General features: G+C 45.7%; 1 protein-coding gene across 1 annotated transcript in view; it reads right to left on the reverse strand.

Annotated features, from left to right (window-relative positions):
* Positions 1 to 30: 30 nt before the first annotated feature.
* The window catches only part of LOC101483810 (alpha-2-macroglobulin), a 66094-nt gene continuing 43443 nt past the window's right edge, over positions 31 to 22681 (reverse strand). The window contains exons 26-36 of the mRNA XM_012915736.3: positions 8202 to 8358; positions 7493 to 7567; positions 6796 to 6961; positions 3952 to 4148; positions 3652 to 3867; positions 2798 to 2916; positions 2617 to 2707; positions 2465 to 2533; positions 1712 to 1817; positions 1587 to 1628; positions 31 to 155 (exon numbers count right to left, since the gene is read on the reverse strand). Of these exons, the coding sequence (XP_012771190.2) occupies positions 133 to 155; positions 1587 to 1628; positions 1712 to 1817; positions 2465 to 2533; positions 2617 to 2707; positions 2798 to 2916; positions 3652 to 3867; positions 3952 to 4148; positions 6796 to 6961; positions 7493 to 7567; positions 8202 to 8358 (1261 nt within the window). The 3' untranslated portion in view covers positions 31 to 132. The remainder of the gene's footprint in view (positions 156 to 1586; positions 1629 to 1711; positions 1818 to 2464; positions 2534 to 2616; positions 2708 to 2797; positions 2917 to 3651; positions 3868 to 3951; positions 4149 to 6795; positions 6962 to 7492; positions 7568 to 8201; positions 8359 to 22681) is intronic.

Raw genomic sequence — 22681 nt, forward strand, 5'->3', positions numbered from 1 at the left:
GAAATAGAGTCACTCTTAATACACGGCTAAAAAGTTGCTTTTTGTGTATTTTAATGGAAGCAAGGGGAAAAAAACAACAGTTTGACAGTGAACCTTCCAACTGTCCCAGCATAGGTTTGCAGGAAACCACTTCTACAGCTCATTGATGGTGTCACCTGCAGAGAAAACACAGTTATTTACATGGAAACCAGCCACAAACATTTCCACTCACTTTGTATTCAAATGAAGTGTGTGGATCGTTTCTTCATGGCCACATGAACACTGATCCAGTGTTGGCTTTTATACATTCATATTTGTTCTACAGCCCTCAGATTTACAGACTGTACACTGAAGATGGAAGACAGACTATGATATCCATGGTTTACAGAGAGAGAGCAGATAGAGCTGCAAACACATTATCTGCCAGTATCTGTTGAGTAACTGAGTAATAATAAAATACAGCAGGACCTATTTGTCAGTTAATCTTATTAAACATACTTGATGGTGCTGATGTGGCTGTACTTGAGTGAATTTAATGAGTCATGGTCCAGCACACAGTGCTGTATTTTTAGATTGAAGTTTTGTGTGGCAGAGCAGATCAGCCACTAACCAGAAGGTTAGTGGTTCGATCCCAGACTGGTCCAGTCTGCATGCCAAATATCCGTGGGAAGATACTAACCCATCCGAGTGTGAATGTGTATGAATGTTGGACAGGGAGCACCTTAAGAGCTTAGAAGTGCTTGTGTGATTGGGTGAATGAGTTAGTTGTATAGAGCGCTTTGAGTGCTCAGAGTAGAAAAGCGCTAAATAAGAACCAGTCCATTTACATTTACTGAGCTAACATCATACACCTGTCCATCAAAGCAGCCACACCCCTAATTGTTAAACCTCAGTGAAAGTTCAGCCCCCACACAGCTGACAAGATGCGATAAACCAGACACTGTTCTTGTACCAGCTCGCGTCATGTGACGCTGTGTAAATAAACAGACATGCAGTTTTTGGCACATTGCTCATATTTCTCTGGCTGTGAGCACAAAAGCCCAACTTACCTGGCATTAAACCTATTTACAGCCAATCACAAGAAAGCTGAGAGGAAACCTGACGGGGAGAACTGGGAGCTGAACAAAGGCCCAGTAAGATAAATTAGGATTATTTTAAACTGAAAATTATGCAAAGCTACTCTAATAGGGCCAACAAATAGAAATATTAAACTGAAAATGAGCCAAATAGGTCGACCTAAAATGGAAAAGAGCAAGGAAAAATCAATCAATATCTGTATGAGCTCCATCAGCAGCTTCAGTTCTGCTGAAGTTGAATGTGATGCCATTAATCTACTCGTGATCAACCCCCCATCCGATTGGTGCCCCTCCCTGAGCCTGCCTCTGCTGGAGGTTACTTCCTGTTAAAAGGGAGTTTTTCCTTCCCACTGTTGCCAAGTGTTTGGTCAGAGGGATGTAACACGATTGTTGGGATTTGTTTCTCTGTATTATTGTACTACTACTGCTTTGATTTGGCGCTTTGTAAATAAAACTGAACTGAGTCTGTGCGTCAGTCCTGCACAAAACACTGAAGCATGAAAAGACGCAGTGAATGAAGGTGTTACATACTCTCTGCACAGGAGGACGTGTAGTCGGTGACCGCCTCATCACCTGAAATGAGAGCAAAAACATTTCAGCACCGAACAGAACGACGGCAACTCCAAAGAAGCATCTGCACGAGTTTCGGTTCTTACTCGTCTGGTAGTAATCGTAGACTTTAACCACAGCTGGTTTCAGGTTCCTGACAGGCTGATCCTCTTCGAGTGTCACACTGTAGATCTGCATGTCATCCTTCCTCAGCTGCAGACAACATTCACAGCCGCTGTCATGTCTCATGTTCCTTACAGCAAACCAAAGACTTTCCACAAAAGTTCAAACTGAAACCCTTGAAGTAATCATGATAATTAGGACTCAGTGGCTAAAATGATTTTGGTAATAATGATGTTAGAAATGTAGAGACGGCTGAAAGACCTGCGTAGGTTTAGTTTTTCTCTACCTACTGATGACATCGGCTGACTGCGTCCTGAACTCAGAGGTCACAGTACGGCGTGCTGGGCATCACGTCAAAATACAACCAGCTCCTGCTTATGAGCACCATTTCACCAGCGTGTCACACACACTGTTACGCAGCACTTTGTCTTGTGATTGCTTTTCTTGTGCTTTGATTTGGCACATGATGAGGGAGACATGTCAATTAAAAGGTGGGCGGGCCCTAAAGCTGTGACGCGAGTATAAATGACACAAATGAACATCGTGTTGTATCAATAAGATTCAAACCAAGTGCAGGAAGCCATGAACCAGCAAAGTGTTAAAGAAGCAGCACGGCCATGTTTTTTTATACAAACTTCTTTACGCAACCGGGGGAGTCGCCCCCTGCTGGTCATTAGAGAGAATGATGCTTTGAGGTCATCCAGCTTTTATACAAACAGAGCGGCCGTGCTTCCTACCCCGTCTAAGTAGATGTTGATGAATCCTTCTTCCACGTCCACGCGCTTCACTGAGCGGTCCTTCTGCAGCTAACACAGCATATCACAACAGTTAGTCTGTAGGACAAACACCATGTGGCAGGACTGGCAGCGCCTGCGGCGGGCCAACTGACCAGTGTGAGGGAGCTCTTATCCAGGACGTATCCAGACAGGAGCTTGATGTTGACGATGACCATGTTGGTCTCCTCTCTCCTCCCCTGGTACCTGCAAAAAGTCACACAGTGCTGTGATCCTCATGCTCTCAGGTTGTCTCGGGGTTTAGATAATTATACCCAAGACACACATGCAGAGTACCTGACATGCACGAAAAGGATGAGCTGCGGCCTGCTGATGTTACACTTGGCCATGGTGTTAGCAGAGACGTTGAAGGCAGAGAAGTCTGCAGGAGGGGGGATGTTGTAAAACATGGAGATCTGCAGAGACACAGCAAAGTCAGGCTGTGGCGAGCGGCACGGCAGCACTAGCAGATCAGACGCTTCACGTCACGCATTAACACACTGCAAAGGAAGCTTTTACCAATCAGACGTCTTTAAATCTCGCTGGTAGTCTGACGGCGGCCCTCCTCCACCTGAGCCTGGATGTTTACCTTCATCCCAGTCTCCATCTGCTGCACCAGCCGCAGGTGGAGGCTTCAGTGGCGTTTCTTGCCTTTACTAAGGACCGTGGCTGTCGCGTCATCAACAACTAGTCGCTAAAATACTTTTAGAACAATAAATATTGTTCTTCCCATCTACCGATCACCTCACTGTGTTTTCTCCAATTTGAGCTCAGTGGACATGTACCAGTTCATACTGGGCTCCTCCTGCTTTACGTTTGGGAACACTGAACATGTACGAGTACATTGTTCAGGTGCAACACACACTAACAAAGGCCTGCTTTCACATATACTCCAGAGCTGTAGGTTATCTTATGTACTGTTGTAACCAGGAAAGTTTCAGAGACTTTGTCCACACTACAACACTCAGAAGGAACGCTTGGAGTCATTCGTCTGCCGTCATACCAGGTCATGCCAGGTCATGCCAGGTCATGCCAGCACCATGAACAGTGTGTTTAGCTGGAAGCTGTCACAATGGTTCCAGCTGCTTGTCTCTGTTTAAAAAACTAAATACTTCTGTACTTGGTGTGCTGCACACGTATCTGTGTGGTACCTGTGTCAGTACGCAGTTCTGTCCCTCGGCTCTGATCGTGTACTCTCCTGGGACCTCGCTCAGCTTCTTCTCCTGGTACAGCAGCCTGTTGTCCTGATTCACGGTGAACTCTTTGTTCAAGCCTCCTAAAGAGGTCAGTGTCACTGTAGTGCCCACCTCTGAACTGTAGGTGGCAGCACCATACTTCGCCAACGCTTGAAGGGCCACTACTGTGTCCTGGGGGCCACAGACGGATTAGAAATGTTGTTAGCACAGGTTCAGAGTTCACCCTCCTTTAAGGTTAAACGTGGTCTAACTGACCTGTGTGGAAGAGAAACCGCCAAAGGGGTTCTGCTGCTGAGTGAGCCAGCGCACAATGGCAGAAGAGTACTCCAAGTCAAAGCCTGGCATGGAGGGACCGGACAGCAGAGCCAGCAGCACGTAGGAGGTCATCTCCACCTCCAGAGAGTCCAGGCCTTTCCCAGAAGCCCCTGCTCTCTTCCAGTGACGGGTGCCTCCTGCCAGCCAGGACAAATAAAGGACCAAATAAAGGACACGTCTGCAGATATCCCAGTGTACGCACGCCATCTGTCACACGGCTCACACACACAAACAGACGACCACATTGGCACTCATCACCAATGAACCTAACCCCACGGTGCATTCGTTTTGGATCGGACATTTGTAAAGTCTGATTAGATGTGACAATGAACCAAAGAGGAACCTGTTAGGGTGAAGCTGGTTTCTGCAAGTTCCTGCTCCTATTTAAGACTTTCACGATTATACAGATGACACCTAAATGTATCTACAAAAGCTCAGTCACACTATGTCTCAAGAAACACAGCCTTTCCTTTCTAATACAAGGTTGGAGGTGTTAGTATTTTCTAGGGCTGCCACGACTTATGACGATTACGTCGACTATCAAAATCATCACGACTGATTTAATAGTCGACGCGTCGTTTGAAGCTTTGTAAGATCACAAAAGCCGCAGGAATAAGTAGCAGGATTTAAGAGTGTAATAACGGACTGAAACAGAAGATGGCAGCACTGCATGTACAAGGATGCCAGCTGCCGTTAAACACCACAGAAGAAGAAGCTGTGTCCCAGAATTCATAGCGCGGCCCAGCTCAGTTTCCAACAATGGCAGCAGCTAGTTAGTTTTAATGTTACTCTTATTATTCTTTCTGGGTCACAAAATAAACGTTTAACATATTTTCAGGCGGGGATGTTGCTGTGTAAACCTCAAATATCTGCTCAGGTTATCAAGACACCGCATATTTTCAAAAGCGCTCCGACGTTTTCGGAGACGTGTTACCCACTAGCTCGATAGCTAGCCGGGGGCGAGGCTAGCTAGAGCCGTGAGAACACCGGACTCCCGGCAAATCGTTTTCAAACCCACCGCCGTCTTTCGCTAGTCAGGTTAAACATGATATATGAGTCACTTAGAGAACTTAAAAATGTTATTGTTTGGCTTTTTTTGGTGTTTTATTTGTTGCTGAGTAAATCGGTTTGGCTGAGATTAAAGTTATAGTTTTTACACAGCTGAATAAACGTCAAGCAGACAGCTGATTATCAGAAGTGTGAGATGCTCGAGAATTTACTCCAGTGTCCTGTTATAGTTTAGATAGCAAGGAGTTTATTAAACTTCACCGAAACAATCTGCAGATTTCATTAAACTTTAATAAACTATCATCTTGTCTTTATTTTTAGTTAGCACCTTAAACACTTGAAGCTGTAAGCTAATGATAGTTATATAAGAGCAGATGCTGCTGGTGCAATAAGCTGTAGTTTTACGTCCAATGGATGATGATCTGATTGGTCGACTAATCGCAAAAATAATCGGTGACTAGTCGACTATCAAAATAATCGTTTGTGGCAGCTCTAGTATTTTCTAACTGCAGACTAACCCAAGGTAGCTTGTTTCGACTGAGAGGCTAATTCCTGCTGTCTGTCTCAACAAGCCTGTCTTCAGATGCTCACAACAGTTATTGCAGCACTGTGAGAGCACGCACAGCACACGACACAAACACTTCTATCAGGCAAACAATTATACGATGCCCTGCTCAATTTTTAAGCTTTCACACTTACAAAGAAATAACACCATAAAAATGGAGACAGTTCATTTTAATTCAGAGTCAGAATATCAACCACAAATCCAGAAAAAGACCAAAGAGCTGTTAAAGTACTTCAAGGACAGACCTGCACAAAGCTGTACGAGCTACCAGACCATCAGCCACGGTCAACTGGTGCGATTATTCAGAAATATACAAAATGTAAAACGACCATCAATCACCCTCAGTCTGGAGCTCCATCTGGCCTCATGGAGCGAGGATGAGGAAGGAGGGTTTTCAATGATCTGAAGGCAGTTAGGACCACAGGTCAGCACTGGTAGAACCATGTCATGGTGACATGAAATCTTGCAGAGCCTGACTTAAGTTTGCCAATGAACATCTAAATAATTCAGGCCTGGGAGAAGATGCTATAAGGCCACAGCATGGCTTCATCACACTGAGGGACCGACTCCTTCCTTTAGCCAGAACACTGAAGACGGGTTGTGGACGAGTCTTGCAGCACGTCAGTGACCCAAAACATGTCACCAAGGTAACAAAGGAGAGGCTAAAGATGGAGCCAGTGTCCAGATCTCAGTCCTGTAGAAAATCTGTGGAGGGAGATGAAGCTGAGCAAACAGCAGCCGAGACACCTGAAGGATTCCTGTAAAGAGGAGTGGACTACGATCCGTCCTGAGATGTGTGCAAACCCCATGACGTCTTATCACCGTGCTCGCCAACAAGGCTTTCTCCACCGAGCACGAAGTCATGTTTTACTTGTGGATCCAATACTTATTTCCCTCCATAACAGCAATTTAATTTATAACTTGTAAGTAATGTGTTTTTCTGGATATTTGGTTGACATTCTTTCTCTCTCCATTAAAATTAAACCATCAGACAGACATTTAAAAATGAAAGACTTCTTTGTAAGCGAGGATCAAACAATGATTTCCAAGTTTTAGACTTAACTGAAGTCGAGGGAGATGACGATGACGCTGCGTTCTCTCTTTGTTTCAGCCAAAAAGATCCATTTACTGAGTTAAGGAAGCAAAGACTCGTTCTTCCTCAGAGGGAGGAAGTTTATTGCATCATAGAGTTGGATCAGTGTCAGCCTCACCGTGTGTGTTCGATTTCTCATGAAGAAGGGTGATGAGTTTGCTCCTCATCTCCTCGTCTCCAGCCAGAGTGAAGGTGTAGGACAGCAGGGCAGTGGTGTACAGGTTATCGAGCTGGCCAGCCGCTGCAGCCTTCAGACAGGTCAGGCTGTTGTGTACCACGGGATCCTGTCACACGGCAGACATGAGCACACGTATGGGACAGACTGCAGGAAGTGCTCAGAGTAAAATCACGCGTGTTATTCAGGACCGCTGTCGTGTAGCTTTCATTCATTTGCTAGCTCTGCTCTTCCACACAGCGTACGGCACAGAGAGCAGATGTGACAGAAACAGGATGAAGAGGAGGCGACTTTTGTTGTGATTTGGCGCTATATAAATAAAATTGAATTGAATTAAAACTGGGCTGCAAAGCAGCTTGCAGACAATCAGGAACTGTAGGGCAGATACAGCAGCTTAAAAAGTGTAATTTGAGGTTTAATCTGTATACAAGATAAACCATCTCATGATGTAGAACGGTATGACAGTGGCTGAATGTGACACTGAGACACTAACGCTAGCATCTACACCTAAAGCTACGATGGTCGACAGAAATGCACACGACCAGTTTCACCTGATTAGTATTGCTGAGAAACCGTCGTGTTACAGCAACTGTTTTAAATCGGTAAATGTCCTGATTTTCAAAAGTGAAGTGAGACTTACTGTAACATTGGCGTCAAGCTCCAGCATGGCAGCAGTGATGTAGGCAGTCAGGGACACGTCGTCACTCACTCCTCCCTGTGGAAACATGACAACACCGTATGCTCACAAAACAACCACAGAGCATTCTTTTGTAATGTGTCTCTATCACCACACTGTTTAATGTGATCATCCACAGAAATGTGACGGAGAAAACAAAAATGAGGCTCCTTTAAACGGTGTGATGCTCCACGAGGCAGCGCATGCATGTCCAGTGACACGAGAGCTCGAACACTCAGCAGGGTCTGTGTAACCTGCTGTTACAGTCACAGGATTCAACTTTTGGTTTTCCACCAGTGCCAAACGCCCAGACTGGAACTGTGTTTTCTAACGTTGCTACTGCTGTGCAGAAGACACTGAAATGTGTCTGCTGTGCACCAAAAATCAGAGGCAGACCAAAGCTAGGCTCCTGAAACATGCAGCTGATGAGGCCTGTGGTGCTTTAGGAGAAGCTGGAAAGTCATTGGATAGTTTAGGATATTTCCTGTGCGTGTGTGTGCGCGTGTAGCCTGCAGGCTATAGGCCATCTCCTCTGAAACTTCTATGTAAATCACTTCTAATACAGAGTTCATTTTGTGCTTTTATCTTGCAGGAGAGATTTATCCAAAGCTGAACACTTAAAGCACCAACAGCTGCTGATAAGAAAGCTCCATTTAAAGAGAGTGATTGTTACCTTCATGCCATTGTGAAAGAGCTTTCCAACTGATCTGATGCAGCCATCAGGCCGCTGGTGTTTAGACAGCCACCTCCAGGCTTCTGTAATGTGCTCGGGCTGCACGTAGATGTACGGCCGTGCACCACCAAAGGACTTCATCACGAAGGAGGTCAGCCTAGAAAGACACGCACACTTTAGAAAACCAATCTAATCGTCGATTCGTATTAGTAACCCCAACACGACCCCAGTTCCAGTTCCAATTACATAACAGCTTCACAGGACTCACAGCCCCGTCTGCAGCAATCATCCCTCTGAGCTCATTGGTGATACAGCAGAATTCATCGTGTATACGAGTGCTGTATTTTCAGGAGCCCAAAAGGCTAACTGTTTAATTACTCTGACCACTAGACCACGATGAAAGTCCATCAAGCTGAAAACGCTGAGATATACATTTCTGACTTTCAGTGTCAAACAGTTACCAACACCACAGGGAGGCCACGGGAGCTGTGTTGCTGTCAGATTAACACTCGCTCTCCACTCCTTTAGCTGCTACAGATCCTCAGAAACATACCCAGCTCTTTAACCATTTCATGCTCACAGACTGCATATAAAGATGTTTGGAGCTCCCTGGTCCTAAGACAGTCACTTAAAACCTACATCTGTTGTTAAAGTACACAATGCATCCCAGGGCTCTAGAGTGCGACCAATTTGGTCGCAAATACGACCAAATTTTTCAGTGGTGCGACTAAAAAAAAATAAATTTGGTTGCACCTGTGCGACCAACTGTTCGGGTAGCAAAAAACAAACAAAAAAACCCCCCTGCAACCTTCCCTGTGGTCAACAACAGACACACTAAACCAGGGGTGCTCAATACGTCGATCGCGATCGACCAGTCGATCGCAAAGGTAGTATTGGTAGATCGCATGGCATTAAAAAAAATAGATGCCAGCCTATCATCCATCCCGTCACTTGATTGATACAGGGAAGCCAGTCAGATTACATCAGATTTTTTCTGACGCTTAGGTCGCTGCGCATGCGCAAACAGCGGCGCGAAGTGTAGTAAAACTGACAAGCTAGTCAGCGAGTTAACTCCAATTTTTAGCTCTCGGTTTTTTCTCTTAAACCTGGCCGTCAGCAGCTACTGTCCGGACTATGCATCCCTGGCTGATTCAATTCAGTGCAAGTCATCAGAGTAAACTCAGGTAATGACAAAAAATTTACATAGTTAATTGTGTTGTGAAATATTGGATATTGCGGTTATGCATGTATATACATTGTAGATATAAAGAATCCTCAATATATTTATAAATAAGTATATGTTTTGGATTTTTGTAGTGGGTAGATCATTTTGACTTGGTCATTTTATAAGTAGCTCACATGCGGAAAAAGTGTGAGCACCCCTGCACTAAACCAATCAGAGATAGTCAGGGGCGGGACCTCTCTGATTGGCCGTAGTCCAGTTGAAAGTGCAGGTGGAAGTGGGAGGTGAGTAGCTTGAATAAAGCGATATCGATTCATTAAATCCTGAATCGACTTTTAAATATAACTGTGTTTTGCCAGAAACGCCAGATTCTCAGATTAAAGCTCACAAAACCATTTCAACAACAACCAAACAGCAGATGAGAGCAGGTACACGGTGTTAAATTGTAATATTATTTTATGCCATGTTATACCCCTAGTTAAAGATTGTGAATTATTATGTAGTTTTAGTTTGCATTATTCTCCTGAATTAGAAGAAGCGGATAACTATTGCATTAGTTCAACTGATTCATCGCCTTATTTGTCTGATTAGAAGAGAACATGCTGGAGTTTTCTGCCCCATCTCAGCAGGAGCAGACAAACGGGGAGCCAAGGTCGTAGCTTAGGCGCCGTGTGAGAGAAAGCATGTGAATGTTTAGGCTTTTATGATAAGGTGGGGGCACCAGAGGCTATAAGAGTTTGATTAATGCTCCACCATTTTGAGATCTGAGGCTGTCTGCATACAGTGTCCATCTCCCACGCGTGTGACTATTAAAATCATCGTTTGACTTAACCTGGCCGGACCAGTGTTGTTATTGTGGTTTTTTCTCTTGTCTCCATCCCCAATATTTGAACTCGTAACAACGGACTCCACACAAAGACGTAAACACAGACCCGACGCATCAGAATCAGCTTTGTCTTTCTCGGCTTTCTCGCCCGACGGCCCGCAGACGGACACGCTGTCGGAGCTCAGCGATCCTGATGCGTCCGGTCCGCACTGTGTTTACGTCTTTTTGCGCTGATTCTGAGCTGCAGGTTTTGTCTCTCCAACCAAAATTCGCCGAGCCAGCAGCAAAAGAAGCAGCAAACTGCGCTTCACATTTGATCAATGTCGTCATGAATTTTGCTGTTTTGCTTCCACGACTATTAAAATCACACTCCATGCACAGCTAGCTCTCTCTCTCTCTGTACTTCAAGAACAGTTTCCATCTCCAATCTCTGTTTTCTGTATTATTCATTGGCTTATTACCCACCAGTCTACCGTTGTTTACAGCGCTGTGGCTGCTGTCTTTTTCTTTTTCACTTAAATGACCTCGGACAAGAAAGCCTGTTTTTTCTGTTGTTCAATACTGAAGAAATTTAAACTTTATATGCAGAAGATTGTAGAATATTTTTAAGGTTATCTGCTATAAAAAGCCAGACCAGGAAAATCTCCTTCATGTTTTTGTTTTATTCTCAGTTACTTTCACACAAAGGCATCTGCTGTGATGTTCACAATTCTGATGAAGTCAGTGCTGATAAATGATCAGAATTATAATATTTCTGACTGTCTGAGGCTAAGTTGAATCGAATCGGGACTTTGAAAACCAGAATCGAATGGATTTTAGAAATCAGTGATGATACCCAGCCCTAGTGAGCCGCCTAGGCACGACAGACGTGGATGTAGCTGTAATAGGAAAAGAACTATTGCTAACTTTTCTGTTAAGGCCTGATCCTTCTGAAATTCATAGCCAGTGCTCTGACACGGTGTCATCAATCTTTGAATGCTGAAAAAGCACAGTGTATCCAGAAAAACACTTTATATTATATCAATTATTATAAAATTTGTGTGCGCCTAACTTTTGTACCGGTACGCCCATGGCAAAAAGTTAGTCTAGAGCCCTGCATCCAGAAACATCAACAGACCTTCATTTGTTCCACATTATGTCAGGTTACAGTCTTTATTTATTTAAAGATGAACACGTACGGAGACATCCTCGATGATAACCTGCTCCATAGCGCTCTGGACCTTCAGTTTCATCTTCCAGCAGAACAGACCCTGAGCACACAGTGCAAATACCAAAGGGACCACTGTGAATGTTCTGGCCCAGCCAGAGCCCAGACTTGAACCCGATTCAGCATCTCCGTAGAGATCTGACGATGACTGTGCACAGACACTCCCCATCTAGCCTGGTGGTTCTGGCTCTGCAAAGCTGAATGGGAGAAACTGCCATTCACCAGTGCTGGGGGTGATGGTGTAGGATGGGTAAACTAGCAGGAGATGCACAAAGGAAGTCTCACTGTGTCAAAGTCCATGAGAGAAGGATCTGTGAGCTCAGGGGAACCTTCCTGATATCTTTATTGTTAAATAAAGTGAAAACAGTCTGATGTTTGTTTTTTGAGTAATGGTCCCCATTGGTGACCAGAGAGACAATTAAAGCAAGGCATGCTTTATAGGGCACACCTTGTGCAGTCCAGTCAGAACGTGTGTGCATGTATGACAGACATACTGGTGGCCCCCAGTGCTACCTGTCAGCCTCCCAGTTTGATACAGCCATGGTATGAATCGCTGCATTCCCAAGAACTTCAGGAACTTTACCTCTGACCTTGATGTCGAGGTCACTGGGATTCAAACTTGTCTAAGATTGGTAGTACGTCTGTAGCAGGGGTGACAACAATACCCTATCAGTGTTTTACGGCTGAAAATAAAATGGTAGGACCGGCCGCAGAGAGAACGCAAAGGTCAAGACTTTGCCAACTGTTGGGCGTCTCTGTGGTGGCTACGTCCATTTCACAGCAGGACACATCCCACACACGAGTCATTTGGTCATGTTCCTGTATACAGATGTGCTGGTCTCAACATGTCTGCAGGTGGCTACAGCAGGTTTATCAGAGTGTTTATAGTGAAGCTTTCTGCTCTGTGTGACAGCAGAGCTGATGAGACGAGTCTGAAAGCCACAGAACCAAAAACAAAAAGAAACCAGGAGGTAAGAGGCTTAAAAGCTGTCACACTGAGGGAGGTGCAGGATGCGGTGATAATTCTGTGTGACTTTGTCTCCATAGGAAACTCCTTTCACATGGTGCTGTTTGTTCATATAAACATGTGGAGGACTGCAGCGTCGACGCTTGGGTGAAGGTTTTACATCAACGCATTCACAGAAACTGTTGTTATTTTAAGTGATTTGGACAATTTTCATCCAGTTTTCTTCTGAAATTCTAATGTAACTGAACACTTGAGAGGCCTAGTTTCTCAAAAACACACCCACACACACACCAAGTGCCAAACTGCCCAGCACCCTTTCAAAACAGCAGTAGATTTGTTAAATCCCCTGAGGCACTGTGCTTTAAGCCCATTAAATGAAAATATTAATATTTTCTGGCAGGTTCCTCATAAAGTAAATTATTAGGACGCTTGCTGGTGCCAAACACCAGAGAGGACATGCAGCGCGCGTGTGCGTGCGTGCACACGTCTACCTCCCACTGCGTGTGCTTTGTGTTCTCGTCACATCAAGTGTTCGAATTGAGCTGAAAATATTCAGTTCAACAGCAAAGCTCTGGATAAATGTTTGAATGCTTCTATAAGTGCTGATGCAACCGCAGCACCAATGTCTTCTTTGTTATGTCAGTATTTATAGGTCATCACAATGTTGTTGCCGTGCAGATGCAAAGTAAACACAGTTGAGACAGAGGCTGAGATTAGAACTGTTTACAAAATATTTACACAACAGTTTTACTTCAGTTTGTTATGTCTTGATGCTCAATCATCCAGGTAAGTAAATCAATGTGCTGTTTATAAGACTGAAGCCTGCAGTCAGCTGAGACTGAAGAAGTCACCTGATGATGACGAAACGTTTCTCCCACAAAACGCTTCGTCCAGATGAACTGAATCACCGTTTGGAGATTCAGTTTGGAGAGTTTATATATAAATTAAATAATACAAATAAAGCGTTTGGTGCTTTGAAAAGGAGGCTGAAAGGACTCCGTGAACATGTGTGCGTCGTTGCTGCGTGTGTTCACCAAACTTTGGACAAATGATGGATATCAGCTCATCCAAACACGAGCGAGCGACTGACGTCATCGATCACAGGAAACCAGAAAACAAAGAGAACAATTATGATTAGATAAAAATAAACTAACTATCGTGCACATCTGTGATCATGTTTTGTAGAAGAGCCTTTTGGCTTGCTCTCATTGGTTCCAGCATTAGGACTGAGTTTTAAGGTTAAATGGTTATGATGAGGCAGTTTGCTCCGTGTCCTCACAAAGGCAGCGAAACAAACACCAGACAGCCCACGACGAGGGCTGCGAAGATTAGTCTACACGATCGATGACATCGACTGTAAACTATAAGACTCACTGACATCAGAATTTTGTCACATACTGAGAGAGTTTATATGCAAGTTCAATAAGAAAGACCTTTGGTCTGACATCTCCCAGGTGCTGCCGGCTAAATCTCAGCTTTCTCACTCTCACTTTCCCGCACTGACAAGCTGTTTGTGTCATTACTGGTCTCGTCCAATCACCTTTTCCAGGACAATCAGCATTAATGCCGCTTACTTTAAATCTCTCTCATTCTACATCCTTCTCCTTTGCAGATGCCTTTGTCCAATCTCGTCCACGTCTTGTCACGTTCATGTCGTTGCTTGCTTTCAATTATTTCGATTGTCCGCAGCATAATCTGATTCCGTCATCCTCGCCGTCCTGGAAATACTCGTATAAAAGCAGAATTCACTGATCCCACATTACGCCCGGCTTCTACCAACCAGCAGTTCTCGCTTCACCAATGCCAAACTAGCTCTAGCCTCAGCACTGCGCAATTAGACAATTTCCAGAGCTTGTTTCCGTTTTCACATCTGCAAAACTCAACTCCAACTCCCGTTGGCAAGTTTGGGTGAGAGCTTCAGCAACGGCACCCAAATTCCTCCTTCCCTGGCCTTCTATGTGTATTTAATGTGTGCACAAGAAACAAAATATCGGCAAGGTAATAATCCGATTTCAACTGTCTCTTGGTGCCATTCCCTTTAGCTTACCCTGAACACACAGCCATGATTCATCTCTTTTCTAATGCTACATAGCAGTCATCTAATTTTTGCTGGAATTTTCTCCACTTAACACCAAATCCAGGCTCCATATGCTTCTGATCTGTTCATACTAGGACTGGGCGATATATCGAGTTTTTAAATATATCGATATATTTTTATACGAGATAAGAGATGTGACAATATTGTTTATATCGATATAGTCTACTATACTTGTGGAACCACAAGTTTGCCTCTCTTTCGTCCACTTTTGTCTCTACGCTGCATTACTCTGTCTCGCCTCTCCTTCACTGAACACAACTCCCCCTCCCCCATCGCTTCACCTGCAGGCAACGACAGGACGGACACGGCAGCTATCAAAGAGGAGCTGCTCGGTAGAGATTACTATTTTAGTGCTGCAGCGTTACTCTCGTTAAAATGACGTTAATGGCATAACTGTATTAACGCGACAAATCTCCGTTAATGAGTTACCGCGGATCGCCCCATGCGTGGGGCTGCACGGCGTCAACGCGTTAGCGTTGCGGTTAGCATTAGCAGTTACCTCGTTAACATGTTGATGCCATGCAGCTAGCATTACTTGCATTTTCACCATTTACAACAGCAAAATGAAGAGTGTGTGAAACTGTGTGCTGCATCCCAGACTGCGAAGTCTCCAGCCTCCTGCCTCGAAACAAACTACCTTACAAAACTCGTATACCATATTTTTCGGACTATAACCTTGCACTAAAATCCTTTCATTTTCTCAAAAATCGACTGTGTGCCTTATCTATGAGTTCTGGTTGTGTTTACTGACCGTGAACCGATTTTATGTGGTACACGGCGCTCAGCAATCTGTCAAAAATGCTTTGGTAAGCTACGAAGCTGCACCGCTTGATGGATTGTCGGAGCATTACGGCTACCGTAGTCAGGAGCCCTGCAGAGTAATGCATACTATGCTTCAACGTAATATTACCGTACTGTGTGTGTATAAGGACCACAACTTAGACATTCACATTACTCACACTCTCATTACACATACATATAGGATCTTGGGGGTGGGCACGATACACGGAATCCAAAGTACCATCAGGGTGTACACCCCACCCCTGGCGTCGTTGCCCACCTCTCAATTTTGAATACACGTAGACATTGAGGGCTAGCAGGAGGGACCATGCGCTTACCTGCTGCTCTCTGGCAGGTAGCTCCATGCCCTCCTGGGTTTTAAATGCACCTTAGAACACACATGCATCAACACTACAATGAGCAGGTGGAGGGAGGTTTGGAGTCTTCTCTCACCCCCGTTCTCTGCGACCTGCTGGAGCGAGGGGGCTAGGAGGAGGAGTTGGCCGTCCGACTGCGGTCTGGAGTGTGGGGCCTCCCTGCTGCTGCGGAGTCGGGGCGGTCTGCCTCCCCCCACCGCAGGGAAAAGGGTAACACCACCTGGGTCTGGGTGCAGTTCCCCCCTCCAGGGGCAAGGGTACCTAGACCCGGGGCTTAGAGTACGCTTGGGGAGTGTGATCGTGTGTACAGCGTCTCTTTATGTCTGTCTCCACGTTGGTTGAGTGTGGAGTAAGTGCATATGAGAGCATGAGGGTGGGAATGGATGTTTGTATCTGTGTGTGCCTGTATGTCTGTGTCTATATGTCAGGTTGGGTATCATACGTCACCTCTCTGGGGACATCTCAGGCCCTCCAAGGTTTGGAGGCCTATCTCCCCCTACCACCACTTCCCCTGCCGGTGGCGGACTCCCTCAGACATCGGTGCGTTGGTGGTTCTTTGTGTCCGGGGATGGGCGTCCAGGTACACACCGGCTCACTCCTTGGCGGCCGCTTATCGGGGCCTGGAGCCTGGGGCTCGCTCGGGCCACTTCGGAGGTGGGGTGCCCTCGGCCTCTCAGCCTGGGGCTCGGTCACTCAGGCACGGCTGGCTGCCGGCGGAGCTCACGGGCGCGTCACTGCAACTCCCCCTGGCTTCTGCTCCGCGGCTGCTGAGTGAGCCCTCATCTGGGACTCTCCTCAGCTCTTTCTGGGACAGTGGCGCGGCTGCCCCTCTGTTGGTCTTCCTTGGTCTCTTGTGTTCTGGGGGCCTCTGGATGTCTGGAGTTTTGATCTCCTCCATACCTGCTTCATGCCCTGGAGGACGGGGCTGTGGCCCCCCCACACCCTCTAGCAGATCATTACATGAAGGAACCTTTTAAAAACAAGCGCGTCCATGCTCACAGGTGTACACACGGGTGATCACACCCACAAACTACACCCTTTTTGGCTCCTACCTCAAAGCACACTGTGTTCTGTTGATCTTATGTGCTGCACAATAATGTTTAATATTTAGTATTTACTGTCATATTCCCATATATCATTGTGATGTTGTTTATTCTATTACTCTTGTTCTCTTCTGCTTGTTTTCTTTTTTTCTTTCTCAGCAGGTGATCCAGGTGATTGATATATGCATTTTTTTTCTCTGCCCGTTCTGTTGGTTTTTGGTTTTTACCCTTCTCCCCCGTCCCTCTTCTCAGCTGTTTCTCTTTCCCTCTTTCTTTCTCCCCTTCTTTCCCCCAGTCAAGTCTGTCCCGTATTCAGTAAGTGAAAATAAAATAAACAATAAAAGGTGAATCAAATGGACCATTACGGCAAGGCTGGGATGGTCAATTTGGTAAAGTAAATCCGTTGGGCATCTTTGTTTGCCTTTAGACAACAATTCTGATGCAAAAGAGCCAAACGGGACAGGCCAAAAAAAAAAAAAAAAAAAAAAGGACCACAAATGGCACCTGTTCAGAGTCACGGTTACGAAGCGGATTTCAAACTCTAGGCTGTCAGTCACGCAGTAGAAGTTGTGAACAGAGCAGCTGTGAAATCTGTCTTTGTTATTATGCTCAGCGTCTGTTAGTTTAAATTTTGACTGCACAGTTGTGAGCTTTTTTGTTATGCACAAAAACAACATTGTTTTATTTTATTTATGGAGAATTATTATTTAATAAATGCTCAATTTATTTTTGAGTAATTTTTTCATGTACATCTACGCTGTATATTAATAAAAGTGCCTGTGTGACATCTGGGACACAGCTTTGACTAAGAACTCTCTTTTTGTTCTTATTTATGGCTTAACAAAAATATCGAGATATATTGTATATCGCCATCCAGCTAAAGAATATCGAGATATGAATTTTAGGCCATATCGCCCAGCCCTAGTTCATACTTCTCCCGGCCAGTCCGTGTTAACAAACTCAAATTTCTAGTCTAATCTCTCAGGCCATTTATTTGGACAGGTAGGTGTCTAGGACATTAAGACTAAGGGCTTAATGTTGTAAGTCCCTACAATTATAAACAGCTTTCCTACTAACTGTCTCCAACTGGACTGCAGGTTATCAGTGACATTTTCTTCTTGCATCCATTTCAACTCTGCATCACCCTATATCCATGTGCTTGGTCAAATCGCATTTTCTTAACCCTTCCTGGTTCTGTCTTACGTTTTCTAAAACACTCAAGTCTAAATTCCAGACAATTTGGCATACAGCTGGTGGCACACTGCAAAAACTCCAAATCTTACCAAGTACATTTGTCTTTTTTCTAGTCAAAGTATCTCGTTACAGTTAAAACAAGGCACAATCAGCTACAGAGTAACATTTCAGTGAGATATACAGTAGGAACTTGCTTTTAGACAGTCCGTCTTCAAACTGGAGAATTTTCATTTGTTCCAAATGGCAGATTTTTTTTACCTAATACAAGACATTTTGGTGAGAGTGAACGCTGAGTGACCTCGCCACCCAAAGAAGAGGAAAATAATTGGTGGCAGGCTAGCGAAGCTGCAAAGCACTCAGTAAGGTAGTCGAGGATTCCATGGAGTGGAAGGAATGGCAGGAGAAGAGATCAAAGGTAATTGCGAACAATGGAAATCTTAATAGATGAATGAGGGGAACCCTCGATCAGGTAGCGACATGGCTCAACTTTGAACTGAAGCTCTGACATAGAAGTATGCTGGATATGGAGATTTGAGGTGAGGCTTGATGGTTCGCAAACCTTGCGTGAGCTTGTCTTTGAGTAGACGATAGAGAAGGGGTGCTTGGCTGGTTAATTACTTCAGATAAGGTAGTGACAACTACTGTACTTATTTCTGAAATAAACAGAAGTGACAGCAACAGCTTGGGGAGGGTTGATGAATTGAAAGACTGATTAGAGGTTATAAGTCATCTTCAATAATAATGACCCCCATAATCGTCAGAGAGCAGAGTGCGAGTCCACTGAACTTCATGGGAGATGATAAGCTGTTTAGACGTGGTCAGAAACCCTGAGCCAGCTTAGAGAGCGGTTCTTGAATGATTGTGTTGAAAGTGGATGCTAGATAATGCTCGTAAAAGCACATGAAGGGACGTGAAGGGACGCCATGAAGAATTATGCGCACGTCGCAGTTTGGATGTCTTAAAAGGAGCGATAGAGGACAGAACCTGGCATCCCAGTGCCATGAAGGTTCGCCGGTGCTTTGCGAAGGCAGGAAAGATGGCAGAGAAACTGGCATCTCGGTGCCGGAACAGTTTGCTGCTACATCTTGTGGAAGACTGGACGAAACAGAGAAACTGGCATCCTGATGAAAGGAATGTTTTGGGGTTTTTTTGGCAAGTGATTGATGGCGGAACCTGCCAATCCAGTAATGGAAGGGTAAGCTGCTTAGGGAACGGAACCTGGCATCTCGGTGCAAAGAGCGTTTTCTGCATTTGCAAATGAGGAATACAGGACTGGCGTTTTGGTGCCGAAAGGAACATCTGCCGCTTAGCATATGAGGGCTAGATGCGGAGAAGCTGGCATCCCAGCGTTAGAAGGATTCACTGCTGCTTTGCTTTGATAAATGCAGAGAAACTGGCAACTCTATGTTAGAAAGCTTGCTGCTGAGTTTGCGAATGAGGGATAAAGAAGAACCAGGCATCTCTTTGCTATTGCATTTGCAAAGGTGGGATATAGGAAGAGAAGCTGGCATCCCGGTGCCAAAGCTTGCTACTGTACTTGCATAGGAGGGATAGAGGAAGAGAACCTGGCATCCCGGTACCAAAAGCATGCTGCTGCATTTTGCCAATATAGGATACGGGAAAGGGAAACTGGCGACTTGTTCATAGAAAAACTTGCTGCTGCGATTGGACATGAGGGAAGGACCTAGCATCCTGGTGCCACGAAAGCATGTTGCTGAAATTCGTGAAGGATGGATGGAGGAACGGAAACTGCCAACGCATTGGTAGAAGGTTTGCGGCTGCGGAAAACCTGGCAACCCAGTGCCTTTTTTTTTTTCCTCATGCAGAGAAACTGGCCATTTTGCAAATGAGAGATGAGAACTTGGTATCCTGGGCTAGAAGGATTCGTTGCTGCTTTTTGCCATGATAGATGCTGAGAAACTGGCATTTCAGGGAAGCTATGAAGGGGTGAAGGAAAACCTGGCAACCCGGTGCCTTTTAATTTTATTTATTTATTTTGTCGATGCGGAGAAACTGGAAACCCCATGGTCAAAAAGCTTGCTGCTGCTTTTGCGAATGAGGGATAAATGAACCTGGCAACTCGGTGCCTAGGTTTGCTGCAGAATTTTGCGAAGCAGGGATGAGAGGCTGGGAACCTGGCAACTCTGTGCCGACGTTGCTGCAGAGTTTAGCAGAGGAGGGATGAGTGGACGTATGCTGCAGAGTTTAGCCAAGGAGGGATGACAGGCTGGGAGCCTGGCAACCCGGTGCCTACATTTGCTGCAGAGTTTAGCAGAGGAGGAATGAGTGGCTGAGAACCTGGCAACTCTGTGCCAAAGCATGCTGCATTTGCTACGGAGGGATGGAGTACTTTTTTTTTTAAGCTATGCTGAGAAACTGGCAATCTGATGGTCGAAAAGCTTGCTGCTGCTTTTGCGTATGAGAACGAAGGAACCTGGCAACCCGGTGCCGAGGTTAGCTGCAGAATTTGTGAAGGAGGGTTGAGTCGCTGGGAACCTGGCAACTCGGTGCTGCATTTGCAACGGAGAAATGGAGAACTGGCTTGCTGCTGTGTTTGCGAATCAAATCAAATCAAATCACTTTTATTGTCACATCACATGTGCAGGTACATTGGTACAGCACATGTGAGTGAAATTCTTGTGTGCGAGCTTCACAAGCAACAGAGTTGTGCAAAATACAATAATGTAAACTAGCAAAATACAAGAATGGCTAAATCTGAAACTAATAAATATATGTACAATATATAATAGTATATGCATTTCTGGATGTGTATACTAAATATTTTTCTACGTGTGTGTGTGTGTGTGTGTGTGTGTGTGTGTGTACACATATTTTACAAATTAAATAGAGTAAACAATAAATAAAATATATAAAATAAAATATACAGAGTTGAATATGTGCAAAACAGTGGCATTACTGTACAGTATGGAGTGCATAATGTTGAAGTTCCAGTAGTGAAGCTGAGGTGTCTATGACGTGTTCATCAGTCTGATGGCCTGGTGGAAGAAGCTGTCTCTCAGTCTGCTGGTACGGGACCGGATGCTGCAGAACCTCCTTCCTGATGGAAGCAGTCTGAACAGTTTATGGCTGGGGTGACTGGAGTCCTTGATGATCCTCCCCGCTTTCCTCAGGCAGCGCTTCCTGTAGATGTCTTGGAGGGAGGGAAGCTCACCTCCAATTATCCGTTCAGAGCACCGCACTACTCGCTGGAGAGCTTTGCGGTTGTAGGCGGTGCTGTTGCCGTACCAGGTGGTGATGCATCCAGTGAGGATGCTCTCAATGGCACAGTGATAGAAGGTCCTGAGGATGCGGGGGCTCATGCCGAATCTTTTCAGTCTCCTGAGAAAGAAGAGGCGCTGCTGCGCCTTCTTCACTGTTTTGTTTGTGTGTACTGACCACGTAAGATCCTCAGCCAGATGTACACCAAGGAACCGGAAGCTGCTCACTCTCTCCACAGCAGCGCTGTTGATGGTGATGGGGGTGTGTACTTCTCTGCACCTCCGGAAGTCCACTATCAACTCCTTTGTCTTTGCGACGTTGAGGGTGAGATGGTTGTCTTGACACCAGTGGGTCAGGGCGCTGACCTCCTCCCTGTAAGCCGTCTCATCACCGTTGGTGATAAGACCCACCACTGTAGTGTCGTCCGCAAACTTCACGATGATGTTGGAGCTGTTAGTGGCTGTGCAGTCGTAGGTGTAGAGTGAGTACAGGAGAGGGCTCAGTACACACCCCTGTGGAGCACCAGTGTTCAGTGTGATGGGGGATGAGGTGATGCTGCCCAGTCTGACCACCTGGCGTCTGTCAGACAGGAAGCTAAGGATCCAGCTGCAGAGGGAGCTGCTCAGTCCTAGATCCTGCAGTTTCCTGTCCAGCTTCGAGGGAACGATGGTATTGAATGCTGAGCTGTAATCTACAAACAGCATCCTCACATACGTGTCTCTCTTCTCCAGGTGTGACAGGGCAGTGTGTAGTGTCAGGGCTATGGCATCATCAGTGGACCTGTTGTGGCGGTATGCAAACTGTAGAGGGTCCAGTGAGTCGGGTAGTGCAGAGCAGATGAAGTCCCTGACCAGCTTCTCGAAGCATTTGCTTACGATGGGGGTCAGGGCTACAGGTCGCCAGTCGTTCAATGAGGAGATGGTGGAGGATTTGGGTACAGGGACGATGGTGGCCATTTTGAAGCAGGCTGGGACTACAGACAGAGAGAGGGAAAGGTTGAAGATGTGCGTGAACACTCCAGCCAGCTGAGCCGCGCATGACTTGAGGACGCGGCCGGGAATCCCGTCCGGACCAGTAGCTTTGCGTGCGTTCACCTTCCTGAAGCACCTCGCACATCCTCCTCAGACACAGTGTGCGCACTGACGTCATCCGCGGTGCGCACACTGTCCGGTCTCATGGTGTTCGCTGTGTCGAATCTAGCGTAGAATACGTTTAGATCCTCACACAGAGAGGCCGTGGTCTGCGGTGTGCTGGTTTTCCCTCTAAAGTCTGTGATCGTGTTTAGTCCCTGCCACATACTCCGAGGGTCGTCAAACTGTTGCTCCACCCTGTCCCTGTACTCACGTTTGGCTGCTTTGATCGTCTTCTGGAGTTGGTAATGTGCGTGTTTGTAGTCCGATGTGTTCGCGGAGGCAAAGGCGGTGCTCCGTGCCGCCAGTGCCGCGCGAACATCTCCGTTAATCCAGGGTTTTTGATTTGGGAAGGATTTGACTGTTCTGGATGGGACGACATCTTCCACGCATTTCCTGATAAGTGTCCCACGCATTTCCCAGTGTCGGCTTGTGGGGGAATGTAAACAGCCGTAA

This window comes from Maylandia zebra, linkage group LG14 (assembly GCF_041146795.1).
Source record: "Maylandia zebra isolate NMK-2024a linkage group LG14, Mzebra_GT3a, whole genome shotgun sequence".
Lineage (NCBI taxonomy): Eukaryota > Metazoa > Chordata > Actinopteri > Cichliformes > Cichlidae > Maylandia > Maylandia zebra.